Source organism: Limanda limanda, chromosome 16 (assembly GCF_963576545.1).
Source record: "Limanda limanda chromosome 16, fLimLim1.1, whole genome shotgun sequence".
Lineage (NCBI taxonomy): Eukaryota > Metazoa > Chordata > Actinopteri > Pleuronectiformes > Pleuronectidae > Limanda > Limanda limanda.
Window position 1 is genome coordinate 14,345,848 of NC_083651.1, and position 14,161 is coordinate 14,360,008.

The window sequence follows — 14,161 nt, forward strand, 5'->3', positions numbered from 1 at the left end:
TCGGACAAGCAATGTTGTTCAGGTTAGATTGACGGTATAAATGAGGTTTAGCACTGAAAATGCCGGATTAGGGGCCTTAGAGGATCAAGTCAGGACATTAAGATAAAACATATACAGGTGTGATTTCCTCGTTCAAACATCAACAGTACTAACGTTGGTGTCTTTTCTCCTGTAGCTGGCCTTTTATCTGCTTCTGCAAGGCTGAACCAACACAGAACCCACTTCTTGATTTGCTTTTACACTGAAATCTTGAACTCCAACCCATAAAAGTTCCACTCCACCACCAGCAGCTTGAGTACAACAAAGAGAAAAAGGTGTTCAACGTCTTGAAGTAGACAAAGTATGCAAAGAGAATCCCTGCGGTGTGTGTGATGGCACACTTGCATGACATGTTATACCAGAGAGCTGAGTGTGATATTCAGTAGGCTGTGTTGAATAATTTAGTCTGGTCAGTAAAGTATCTCCCCCCGACTTAACAACTAGATAACCCGTTCCTACAAAATACTTACAGTATAACCTTTCTTCCACATTCCACTGTTGTTACTCTCTTGTTCTGCTATGATTTAGTTGGAAACAGTAACATGATGATGAAATTACGCTGTAATAAATGTTGGGAAATGTACACTTTGTAGTGTGTAGTGTTATGAGCTATTGATTTCCTATTGTCTTCTTATTATCTCAGTACAGCACATTGAACATTCGGCAAACTATACTTTTAATACCAACTATAAGCAGTAGATTGAAGAAACACATTTTTGTTTGCTCTTTCAGGCGCAGGCCTGTCATGAGGTGTGTCACATTTTTAGTCATTCACTATCATTCTTTATACCAGTGATGTGGAATCCAGTTTCACGTATATCAAACCTCTATCTACCTCAGGGGATTTTATGATAGTATATAACAAAATAAAGGACCTTGTCCATGAGGCCGGATTTGAAAGTGACCTGCGTAGTTTGGCATTTGTACACATACGGCTGCCAATGTCTTATCTGTAAAGGAAGTGCAGATAATTTCATACAAAACTTTCCCGAACCTCAACACAATGCATCTAGGAAAATCATAAGAGAGGTAATATGATATTATTGAGTTTGTATTACTAAAAAAAAATAGTGTTTGAATTTGTGTATTTCTATTCATTATCGTACTTATTGTTTCATAGTTTTCAAGATAATGCTACAACTAAAAGGAAATGGATGGATGATGGTGGATTTCATCTACAATAAGCCTGCTATTTCTGTTACTAGCATGTTTAAGCAAGAATACCTATTAAGTGTATTTACCTACTTTTCTGTTAGTTTCTGTTTGTGTCCAATAATGTTTTAGCATTTTCTGAGTCTAGCCAAAAGTCCATTGGTTATTCACCCACTCTGAAAGTTTAAAAACATCACAGATGTTCATGCTTATTGGGGTGACAACGGAAGCAGACATGAAGGGAATGTGATGTGACCTTTCAAATATACAGCAAACACATAGTCAATGCATTCCTGTCATTCCCCACGCACAGCCCTGACTAAACTATGGCGGCATGCTTGGGAAGCTTGCATTAATCCATGAAATAGCGCTTCAATGGCAAAAGGAAATATTTACCTCTTTTAGTCATAACAGCATGAAGAATAGTGTCTAGGGCTGTAACATGGTGAATGTGAATCAATGAGGCATAGACCACTGAGGCCTTTTCCTGTCTTTCTGGGTCAGACTCACCGTTGACAACAACATTCTTGACTGGTGACACATCGACACGCGGTGCTGTAAACTGCTGACAATGAGTTTGCTGATAAGGACACAGTTATTGATAAGGATTGAGGGGAAAAAAGAGCAGAATTATCAAGAGCTGTCATTCTTGTAGGCCATAATGGTAGTGGAAAAAAACAGTCCTTATCGCTCCTCTCACATGTCCCGGTAATAAAATGGGACTACGAACTCTGGCACAAAACTGAGTTTCCACCAAACTGTTTGGAAATGTGTTGGAAAAGTTTTAGACAGGGGATAGGGAGACAGACGACTTAGGTGAAAAGTTGAGGATGTCATTTTTCTAAGGTAACCCCTACAGGACCTGGACTTTGCTCTCCTTCCACCATTTTTTGCAAATTCAAAGGAATTGTTCCAGATCCGCACCCGTAACGCATCATTCCACCAAGTTCAGCGATAATCCATCCAGTACTTATCTGGCTCATAGAAACAAACAACTGACAAGCTGAGGTAAAAACATAACCTTCTTCGCTGTTAACTATCTACTTAGTTGTAGCTCCTTGTTTTGTCCCTTCAGCAATGGAGGAAATATTTGCAGAGGAAGAGCATTGGGGAAAAGAATTGTGCAGTAAGCATCAAATGAGATACCACCAGTGCCAAGAAATGCTTTGTCTTGAGTCAAGAGGAACCTGAAACATTGGTTGAGTTTAGATTTAGCCGTGATCAATGAAAAAAATGGTCTCCCAACAAAATATTGAATTCACAGCGAGCTCTAGGAAACTCAGATGAACTCGTTTGCAGTTTATGTTTTGAACGTGTGCATCAGATTCGTCGTGGTTTGTGAAGTCTTATGTCAACATCAGACTTCATAATCATTTAGGTCTGAATCTGGAACGTTGCTCTAGTCATTTACCTCAAAAGCAGCTCAGTGAGATAACAGGAGCGATCATCATCTGCTCTGGCAAGAGGGCGTGGTGTAACGGGGGGCAAGGAGCCTCAACTGCATGTGTGGAAAAGTACTGCTGTGTTGTTGTTGTTGCCTCATATCAAATTAAAACAGAAGGGAGAGATATGGAGGAATCTCATGCCAGTGGATCATTGCATTTGCATTAAAACTATAGATGAATGATTTGTAAAGTATGGTTATATAAAAAGTTATTCCCCAGGAGACATAACTGTCGCTCTCACATGAAAACCTGGATTTATACGGTCAGGTGCGTGACTGTTGTGTCCAACCAACTTACAAATCCTCAAAGTTGTCACTGTTTATGTAATGGTGCGCACTGACTCCTCTGACTCAGAACAGTGGTTTAGATCAACTATAGGAACACAAACGTGAGGTGGGCTGACAGAACGTGTTCCTGCACGTGCGCATTAATAAGTGGGCACGGAATGTGCTTTTCATGTGTTTTTGTGAGTGTGTGAATCTGTATTTCAGATTTTATGTAACATTCAAGCCCAGTGGGGGGTTTACGGTTCACTGTCCCTCTCTTTGGCATTATGTCAGGCTGGCCTTGGGGTTTTCCGTTGATGGAGTCACACGGCCTGTGGTTACCGCAGTCACTGCCTCTCTGTCGTAAGCGTTTAAATTATTTGCATCAAATGGCACGTTGTTACTCCAGGCAGGGCACCATACTGGCTGGTTTGGATCAGCGGGTTGCTATGTGCTTAAAGGGATAGTGCACCCCAAAATGAAAAGGCACTCATCACTTGCTCAACACTGTACCGATGGAGGGTGTTTGAGTCTGCAAAACACGTTTGGAGTTTCAGGGGTAAACAGCCTTGCAGGAAATTTCTAAACAATTGAGGTAACTGGGCGACCACTTCTTCAAATGTAACAACAGATGAAAAACTGAAAATGCCTCCATACTGGTCCTGTGCTGTCTTCCCAGTGTCTGCAAGCCCTGACATTCATATTGGACTTAAGACGGTGTCATTTACAACGTGTTGTAGCCTAAATGTCTTGCAATAGCTGCAGTGGCTTGTGGGCACTTGGGTGACACCTCAGGAGCAGGATGGCAGCTTTTTCTGTTTTGAGGAAGTGGTCGCCCAGTTACTTAATTTGTTTTGAATTTGGTTGCAACATTGTTTACCCCTAAAATTCCAAATGTGTTTTGATGACTCAAACACTTCACCCCCCCCCCCCCCCCTTCATCGGCACAGTGGTGAGTAGATAATCTGTGAATGTTCATTTTTGGTGGAATATCCCTTTAACAATAAGTGGCTCATTAACAGCTATGTGGCCAGTAACATCCAATCGTTTTCGTGCAGATGCACAGGATGTATTTTTTAAACGTACTACTCTGTTGGCTAACAATATTTACTGCTTCAGCTCCTATGACCACCACCACACCTCCTCCTTATCTGGTGTTACGTAGTGTTAATATGACCAAGATTTAATGTTCACGTAATTGAGGCCGATGAGTTTTCTCAGCAGCATCATCAGCTGCTCTGACCCTTTGAAACAACAGAGCCTTTTCTGTTTATACCATTTACTGTTAGTGGTCAATTACATCAATTGGACTTAAATGAGCCTTTGTACAATCCACTCCTCCTCTATTTATGAATGTGTCACTGTTCTCAATTTTCATTTGGCCGACTGTTTAATACACAAATTATATTATCTGCCCATTGAATAGAGACGTTTCCAGTTCGACATCCAGCTGGGAGTTTAAGATAAAGAGATTAACAGGTGCCATGATAAGATAAAAGTGTAATGTGCATTTAATGTGAACATTTGCCATTTCTGGGCGTTATTGCACTGAATATAAGGAGAACAAAAAAGGATAATAACAGAAGAAATAAGAGCAACCTTCGGCTTCCAGGTTGTAAATGTTTGGTCTTTGAGTTTGGTCCTATATTTGTTTAGTAAGAACATATATTTAGTAAATTAAAAGCCATTATTAATGATTTAGTAACAGTCTTAACAGGAGCAGACTGTCTTATTTAGTTATAAACCCTTAAAGAACTGCCTCATTAAGAAGTTTTAGAAATATGCTGCTAAATAATGGTTCTGCTGTAACTTGATGTAATTCTAAGTCATAAATAATAAAGGAAATTTAAAGAAAAGCTGCATCGGTTTATTGTGCAAAGTGTCAGATAAGCTTCCTCGCTGTTGGTTCTTTCAACACACTTTGTGTTGAAACGCTCTTTCATCAGTCTGAGTCAGTAGCCAAATTCCTGATGTTTGAAAAAAAAAATTGTGAAACATCAGATTACTGAGTTGCCATATTACCAGAATGTGCAGATGCTGAAAACTGACCAGAGAGTGAGAGTAGCGGAGGGGAATATACATCCAGGGTCATTGGTAAAGACCAGTATACACTGTTCAATTTACCTTTACTGTATTTACATTTGGAAATCCCAGTTGTAGATGATATACACTAATTTGTAGATTGTGCATAAAGAATGTAGCTGTATTTTTTTGCATATTCTTAAATAACTAGACAATAATGAAGCTGTTATTTCCCCCCTCTTTTCCACCTCTACCGCCTGTCTCTTTTTTTCCCAGGCTGTTGAATTTGACCTCTTTGCATCTCATTTTACAGCTCTTCTTCTTCTTTTCTGTGTGTGTCTGTTTGTGTGTATCTTCCCCTTTGGGTCTTTTTCTCTTGTTTCACTTTAAAGAGAAAAATGTCCGCCCGGCGTCCCCCCCGCTGGCACTGGAGAGCAAAACATAAATGATCTTGGAACGATCAGAGGTAGTGAAAGTAATGCCAAGGAGGCCCCTGAGGGTCACAAAACAAAACATTTCACAAAACACAATAACATTTCGCACAAAATATAATTTCACAAAAAAGAACATTGCACAAAACCCAACCAAACTTGGTAAAGCACAACATTTGAGAGAACACAACAAAATGTCAAATATCTCAACAACAAATGTGCTTGTGTTTTGTAAAGTGTTGCTCTGTTTTCTGAAACATTGGTGTGTTTTGACCCTCAGAGCCACCGTAGTAATACACTCCAGCATTTTAGCTGCGAGGGGCAGAAAATTCCCTCCTTCAAGCACAAGATCCAGTTTCAAACATTCTTGTCAGCGAACAGATACCTCGCTGAAGCGTCCTTGAACAAGACAATGGACGTGTACTGACTCCAGGGTGTGATACCAAATTCCTTTAAATTAAGACCCCGTCTGTACTCATCACTTCGCCAAACTGCAGACATTTCCTTTTTTTTATGTTTTTCATACAGAACTTTAAGACACACCAGGGCCGGGTCTAGGCAGGGGCAAGAGGGGGCCTGGCCCCCTCAAATAAATGTTGTGCCCCCTCAAACTAAATCCCAATTTATAATTATAATAATATAATAAAGCACAATGCCCCCTCAAGATTTGTGGCTGCCCCCTCATACATGCCTGTCTAGACCCGGCCCTGAGACACACAATGTTGAATCAATACATTGTTAATAAATAAATAATTATCCGACATAAAAACAACAAAAAAAGTGCGTGTCAATATGATCCAACAATGTTCAGCATTATACTGCCTCCTATAGGGAGAGCCACAGTCAAACTATTATAAAGCAATCAATGTTGTGTTGGGTTGTGCTTCCTCCGAGTGGGAAGATGAGGAATTACAGGCGAATAAACATATAAGCCTCATCCATTAACAATTTTTGTCTCTACCATTTGGTTTTTGATGTTTTCATTGCTTGTGCGCCTGGGTGTGCTTGTGCATGTGTGTATGTGTGTATGTGTGTGTGTCTTATAATGACTATCAGGCCTCACCATTTATTTTTGCCAACTGGAAGTGATATCAGCCTTTTGAAGGTCATGCCGCAGTATCCTTCCCTCCCTTCCGCACGCAGAAAGTCAAAACCCAGCAGAAAAGATAAAGAAAAGTAAACAGCACCTGAGCAGTGTGGGCCTGTGAAGCAGTGAGCGACAGTGACTTTGTGTCTTGCTGTGTTTTGGTCTTTTCTCACTGCAGCATTCCCCGACCTCCTGACAGATTTCACCATGCGGCCTCTGACATCCTGGCAGCAGGTTGGTGCAGTATGGAACAGATGAAATACAATATAGTGTGTATCTCGATTTTCTCAATGTGTTCTTGCGAAGGGAGCAGCTTTCTCTTGTTCTCTTGTGGTCGGCTGTTGAATTGTGGTTGAATGAGGGTGAGTGGGTGGACAGAACACAAATAAAATCACATAGGTGGATGACGCTGATGACAATAGTAATGAAATCAACCTGGAGAGTGATAATGGCTTTTTTGGAATACTACATGTTGCGTGTTATTTTATTATTGTGCATATCACACATATCACAGTTCTGACAATCATACAGCATCTGTATTCAGACGTACATATGACCCACTTTTGAAGGGTTGTTGTTAAATTACAAGACAGTTAAAGGCCTTAACAACCTGTTTTCTGAACCAGTTTCTTACTGTTAATTATGTGGTGCAATATGTTTGGGGAACAAGTGTTTTTTCCATGTGCTGCATGTGCTTATTTTTCGGAGCTTTTCTAACTGGTTTAAATTGAGTGGAATTTTGCTGTAATTCCCTGCATTCTGTACAATTTAGTATCTTTTATATGAACGATTGAATCACTATTGTTTGTTTTTTTGCTCATGTTGCCAGGCCACTGTTTAACAAATTTGATGTAACCCCACCCACAACTTCTGATGAAACAAAACAAAACAAATTATATTTATTAATATTTACAGTGTTAAAATCTTAATAAATAATAAATTCTAAAGGATGCTTTTCTGCTTAACTGCTACTTATTTAACTATGACTTTTTTATGTTGTAAAGAAATACAATGCAAAACCAAGTTTCCAGGGGCTTAAAGACCCAGTGTAATGAATTTGTTTACACATAGTAATAATGGGTCTTATTTCAAGAAATGTTTTTACCGTGGCTATTAAAGTAAATGGATTCAAATAAAAATAATGTTGATTATCTTACTAGTGTGGAACTGAATTTGCACAAGTTTAATATCTTTAGTTGTAACAGAATTTGGATACAATACACTCAGTTTACTTTACAGACAAACCCTCCTGTGTTTTCCCTCCAACTAGATGAAGAACTCTGATTGGTCCAACCTGACCCTTCACCTGGAGGAGTCTCTGAGTCACTACCTTGACAACTGGAGGCATAACAAGACGGCAGCCGCCAACGCTTTGGACAAGACACTGGCCGAGGAGAACTTCAGGGGTGTCGTCTGGTATCTGGCCGTGGTGATCGGCATGCTTGCCTTCATTCTTGTGGCCATGCTGGTGAGCACAGTCAAGTCCAAGAGGAGGGAGCACTCGAATGACCCGTACCACCAGTACATCGAGGAGGACTGGAGGGCTCAGATGAAGCAGGCTGAGGGTGGGGTGATCAGTAACTTTGGAGTTTGATTACACACGCAGATGCTCAACTCACTGCAAAAACCACCAGTATCACCAATTATGTATCATATGGCTGGTCAAATTTGTAATCAGAATAATAAAGTCTAATTGATTCTGTAAATCTAACTTGTGGTTTAGCTCAATGTGTAATTCATTCCTTTCAATAATACGTAAAGAAAATGGCTCCCAAGCTTTTATGTCTGTTGTTTCCCAGCAACCGTGTCAGACACGTCAGAGTGTTTCACATTTATTGTAGGGCCCCGCAGGCAAAGTGGACCTGGGGGGGCCCTACATCGAAACAAAAGCTACTCCCACACAAAGAAACACATGATACCAAACCAGATTCTTTAACTATCCCAATTATAAATAAGCGGCATACTGCCATACACATAAATAAAAGTGAGGTAAAGTAGTAGTTTAAAGGTCCAGTGTGTAAGATTTAGGTGAAATGGATCTATTGGCAGAAATTGAATACAAATAATCCTAATGATGTTTCCACTAGTGTTTCATCTAATTGTACAAACTGTTGTTTTCTTCACCTTAGAATTAGCTCTTTATATTTAAATACTTTATATTCATATTGGTAACAGGTCCTCAGATGTCACCATGTTTTTCACAGTAGCCCAGACTGGACAAACTAAATACATTTGGAGTTTTTATGACAACTGAAGGTTACCACAGGTTCACCTTCATGGTTGGAAAGGGAAGGTGAGCTGAGGGGTATTCAGCTGCAACATCCAAGTTTACCAATAGAAGTCACTAAATTCCACACACTGAACCTTTAAGCAGTAGCGATTTTAGCCTGAAATTTCTGGTGGGGCAATTTTGTATGACGTCATGTCACCGTCACAAAAATAGAGGTGAAGAGGTAAGTAGTAGGCCTATAAAGACCAGTAAGATATATTATGGGCTGCATTTTGAGTGCCAGCCAAGTTTAGTTTTCACTGTAACACGTTACAACACATTAACATCAATACTCTGGATAAAGAGCTTTAGGAGATGTAATGCTACTTTAAACAGCTGCTCTAAAAATGCAGATGTGACTTCATAAACTAACGCTTCTCTCTGCTGGGGGGACCGGCTCATGCCGGTTCATGTCGGTGTGTGTCAGTAATAATCCTGTACGCTCCCGTTAGCATCGCGATTACTGCTGCTATCATGCCTGCGGGATAGCGTAGCTGAGCTAACAAGCCAGGTACAGGTACCTGCGAATCACTACTGATGATGATACTTATCCTCCAGTGGAATGTCAGGAGTCTCGTGGCCAATGGGCAAGAGTTTACAAAATTGTATATGCCATGACTTTATTTGTATAGCGCTTTTCAAAACAGCTGTTACATAGTGATTCACACAGAGGACAAATAAAAACAAGAAAACAAGACATCTGAAACAACAAGTATTTAGTAAAGGTAAGTTTAAGAGATGGTTCAGGGTGTAGGATTAAATGAATGTCACCAATGGATATTTAAGGACCTTTGTACAGAGAAAGGTTATTTTTAACTTAACAGATCAAGTTGAGGTAAAATTGTACAATTGTCCTGTGATAAAAACTGTTAACTTTCTTCTCATGAGCATCAGACAGTGTTTGTAACACTGTGAAACCACACTCAGCAGGAGGGTCACACTCTGTAAGCATCTTGCACATATGTGGTTTTCCTGCCATTGAGAAGGTAAACTACATACATTATATATTTTAGTTTGTGATATTTATACCCACAATTTTCATCATCATTTTATCGTCAAGAAGGATGGAGCTTGAATTCTCAATATTCTCATTTGAAGTAAATCATCATATTTGTGGTTTCATTCACATTCACCAGGCATAATTTAGTTTCAGGTTTTGACAAAAAGCAACTCACCACTTCCTTTTCTCTGGGCCTCCTCCACCAACACTGATAAAGTCTGTGAAGCTCCAGTCTGTCTCTCTCTCTGTCTAATGGCCGCCATGTTCCACTTGAACCAAGCTGCTCTGTTCGCTGTTCATCTCGTAGTTATGTGTCCTGTCCTGGCAGGTACGTCGGAAGTTTATGTTTCTAGATAAGTGATTTTCTGCAGATGTAATTTACACATTTAATTTTATACTGACTGATTTTCTCCTTTACCTGTTAGAGATTTTAGAGTTTTTTCCAGATGACCACAGCAGTATACTGGTGTCCAGCGGGGAATCTGTCACGTTCACCTGCAACATATCCACAAACAGAATAATACAAATCAACTGGACCAAAGACAGATTTCTTTATTCTCACTCTATGTCACGCAATTAGACTTTTTCAAATTTCACCTCTGACAGAGTGAGAATAGACGTTGACCTTCCTTCAAAGCTGAACATTTCTAACGCTCAGCATGAAGACTCAGGACTATATCAATGTAGTGTGACTGACAGAAAAGGTCCAAGGAGTAACAAGTGGAATCTAACCGTGGCTGGGACACCTCCAGGTAAGCAGGGCACCGAGCGTAGTGCAAGTCAAGGTTCACACCGTCCTGCTACCTGCATAAATACACTTTCTTTTCTTGCAGAAGTCCTGTCGTGGTATTTTCTATACACAATTCTACCTGGAGTTGTGTTGCTCCTCTTTGGCATCACTGCAGCTGTTTGCCTCCGCAGGTGAGTTGCAGCTTTTAACTGTTAGATTCAGATGAAACTGAATAACTATGGATGGATCTGATCAGTTGTAGAGCAGTTATCAGCTCTATGAACTAAGACTGATTTGACTGTGAAGCTCAATCGCAGATAATTCATTTAAAGGGTCATTACCTCCAGGGACGTCCTTTCATCTTGTTATTCATATGCAGGTTTTTCTATAAAAGTTAAAGTGCACGTTAATTCTTCTGCTCATAGCGTTGGTTGGTTTGTTACTGAACGGAGGTGAGTTACAGCTTTTAACTGTTAGATTCTGCTGAAACTGAATAACTATGGATGGATCTGATCAGTTGTAGAGCAGTTATCAGCTCTCGGAAGTAAGACTGATTTGACTGTAAAGCTCAATCACAGATAATACATTGAAAAGGTCGATACCTCCAGGGACGTCCTGTCATCTTGTTATTCATGTTCAGGTTTTTCTATAAAAGATAAAGTGCACGTTATTTCTTCTGCTCATAGCGTTGGTTGGTTTGCTACAGAACGGACTTTCTGTTTAGATTTACTACTTTATTTTACTTCTATTACTTTACGACTCAACATTTGTATTTTGAGCAAATTGCACACATATGTAATTATTAGTCATATAAATATGTGGGATTTTTTCACACATAATTTCCCCCCTGCCACTTATAATAAATATTTGTCTCTAGATCAAACTCGTTCCGAGTAAACAGCATCAACTTGATCTCATCTGGTTTTCCTCTTTTATCAAAAACCGCATCTCTTTTATCACAATTTTACTTCTGCAGAATACGCAGGGCCAGGACCTCAAACAAGAGACACTGTGACCACAGGACTCTGACTTGTGCAGAATACAGACTAATTACAAGCGGTGGTAAATATGAACCAATAGACTTAGTTCAATGGCCTCTCCTTGACTGAGAGGTATGAAGATAACATTACAGCTAAATAAGAATACAGAGAGATTTTGTACAGATATCACAAGAGAGAGGACATTTTGTTTAAGATGATGTATAAAAATAAATGAATCCACAAAATGTTCACAGAGGCCAACATAATGGTATATATATTGTAAAAATGTCCTAAAGCAATGTTTCACATTATTCTATGGTAACCAGACAGCTCATGTCAGCTTTCTGTGGCTGGGCATGTGACAATTACATGCATGATATATAATATCTCTACTCTGACATTCTGCCATTACTGACAATAATCCATCAATTAATTTACCTTCCATTATGCTACAAACTGTTTATTCTAATCAATGCTGTAAATACCCTTATCTTTCTGATGTTCTCCATTACACGTGGCATCTACTGCACTTCTGTCCGTCCTGGGAGAGGGATCCCTCACATGTGTCTCTCTCTCTGAGGTTTCTACCTTCTTTTTACCCTGTTAAGTGTTTTTAATTTTAATTGTTTTACTTACTCTTGTTGATGGTTAAGGGCAGAGGATGTCACACCTTGTTAAAGCCCTATGAGAAAAATTGTGATTTGTGAATATGGGCTGTACAAATAAAATTTAATTGATTGATTGATTGATGTAAAATATACTTGATGTTGACATGTGTTAAGGCTTCTATTTGGTTGCAAAAAAATAAAAAAATACGGAAACTGTCACTCATGTATTGATAGAGTTTGACAAATATAATGAACAAAGATGGGAATTGTTATCACGAAAAGCTAAATATTACTTTAGAAAATTTGTAAGGGAATACATCAAGGAATATACATTTAGTTCTAATGAACTACTGAAGAGAAACAGGACTTAAGAAAATAATAATAACATTTTTTGTTTAGTTTTGTCTGCTGCCAAGCTAAAGCTCCCACTCCAGTCCAAAAGGTAGCGATAATGCACCTATGAGCTAAACCCGCCAAGAAACCCCTCAAACAGTAGAACGGTCATTGAGGAGCAAAGTAGAGGGTGAAGCAGCGCAGAGAAATGAATAAAGGGACCACATATGCTGAGGCTGTTAAGAAAGTTACTAAATGTGGTGAAGTAGAGGAAATGATGAAGAATGAAGGGGGAGGCTCCCCTCCAGTAACAATGGTGGAAAACAAGTCTAATTTCCTGACCTTTATTGTTGAGTTGTTGTGTGACATGAAGCAGACAGAAAAGTAATTCGGATGTGGTTAGAGATGTGGTGAAAACTGCTGAGAGGGTTCTTGGAATTGAAGAGGTTGAGCCATCAACACTTTACAGACATGTGTTTTCTAGAGAAAGGAAAGGTCAAAACAAGTGGAGGCTGAACAGAGGAAGATGACAGAGCTGCCAACTCTCACGCTTTCGCCGTGTGACACACGCTTTTGCATGTTTTCACACGCACTCACACCACACATCCGATTTCTCACGGCAAAAAAAAAACTGATTTTGGGCTGAGACGTATTCGTTCCTTTTCAAACTCCACGACGGTAGATGGCGCTAAGGAGTGCATTATTAATCCTATTCGCTGCATAGACATCCAATTTACCCCAAAGAGTATAGGAGTCCCGAAGTTAGCGACAGAAGAAGAGTTACAAAGACAACTGCGAAAGAAACTCAGGAAGAGAATCTATTGCTGAAGAAAATCTTCATCTCCAATCTGAGCAGAGACTAGGTATGTTCATGACATGTGGTTCAATTAAGTACTCACTCTCTCTGTGGTGAATGTAAACTCAGCTGTCATAACAAGCAGCAGGAGAGCACCTTGTTAACCTCGTGGTACACTGCATGCACAAAACATCATAGCATTGTTTATTTAGGCTGCTCACATAGCATTTATATTTATCCATTGTATTGCTTAAAAAGGCTAATGTTTAAGCACTTTAAGCACATTTTTGTTTGATGGAATGTGTGGTGGGAGGCTTTGAATAATGAAAAATATTTCTCCCTAACTAATCTTGTGTCATTTTTTTCCTGAACATAAATCATTAACTGCTCTTAAGAATATAATTATTAACAATATAGGTTAGGTTTCAGTTAAGAATTAGTTGAATACCATTGTAATCAAAATGTCAATCAACCTACCTTGGTCAAATCTTAAACACAGGTCTATTAATTAGACTATATTGTGGTACATAGACAGTCATTGAGGCACAACAATAGTTTTCTGGTTGAAAGTTCAGCTCAAGTCTAGAAGGCCTTACAAGTCATGATCAGATGAACATGAATCAGAATAAGTTCAGGTATTGCACATCTTTAGCATACCACCCAAAAAATCCACTAGAATGCAGGAAATAACAACTGCTTTAAACAAAATCCAGCTTTGTCTTTGCTTCACAGAATGTAACTAATGTTGTCCATCTCCAGTAGGCTGCCCCTTTCAACGACTTTGGGCCCCACAAACCACCAGAATGCAGGGCACAACATGGGTACAACGCCAAATTAATTCCCAATTCCCTGATATTTGAGCCACCAATGTGTGTGGCTGCCTGCCCAAATATTGGTCACCCCCAACAAAATCTCACTCCAAGGTGTTTTGAGAAGTTGGCAGCTCTGAGATGATGGTACTTATCCTTCAGGGGTGCCCAATACGTTGATCGCGAAGGCAGTG

At 39.6% G+C, this 14,161-nt stretch overlaps 1 protein-coding gene across 2 annotated transcripts; it reads left to right on the plus strand.

The window, feature by feature from the left end:
- The first annotated feature begins 2,003 nt into the window (after positions 1-2,003).
- LOC133022227 (potassium voltage-gated channel subfamily E member 2-like) lies at positions 2,004-8,153 on the plus strand. 2 transcript variants are annotated; one of them, XM_061089261.1, is made up of 3 exons: positions 2,004-2,199; positions 6,621-6,676; positions 7,713-8,153. In XM_061089261.1, exons 2-3 carry the CDS (start codon positions 6,650-6,652, stop codon positions 8,034-8,036), a joined length of 351 nt encoding a protein of 116 aa, XP_060945244.1. In that variant the 5' UTR covers positions 2,004-2,199; positions 6,621-6,649; the 3' UTR covers positions 8,037-8,153. The 2 variants fall into 2 exon arrangements, with proteins under 2 accessions (XP_060945244.1, XP_060945245.1); XM_061089262.1 differs by lacking the exon at positions 6,621-6,676.
- Positions 8,154-14,161: the final 6,008 nt, after the last annotated feature.

Bases quoted from the DNA above. Each gene is read 5' to 3' on its own strand.
- LOC133022227 (XM_061089261.1), top strand. From the start codon at position 6,650: ATGCGGCCTCTGACATCCTGGCAGCAG. The intron at 6,677-7,712 runs GTTGGTGCAGTA...CCCTCCAACTAG, and splicing joins CTCTGACATCCTGGCAGCAG to ATGAAGAACTCTGATTGGTC.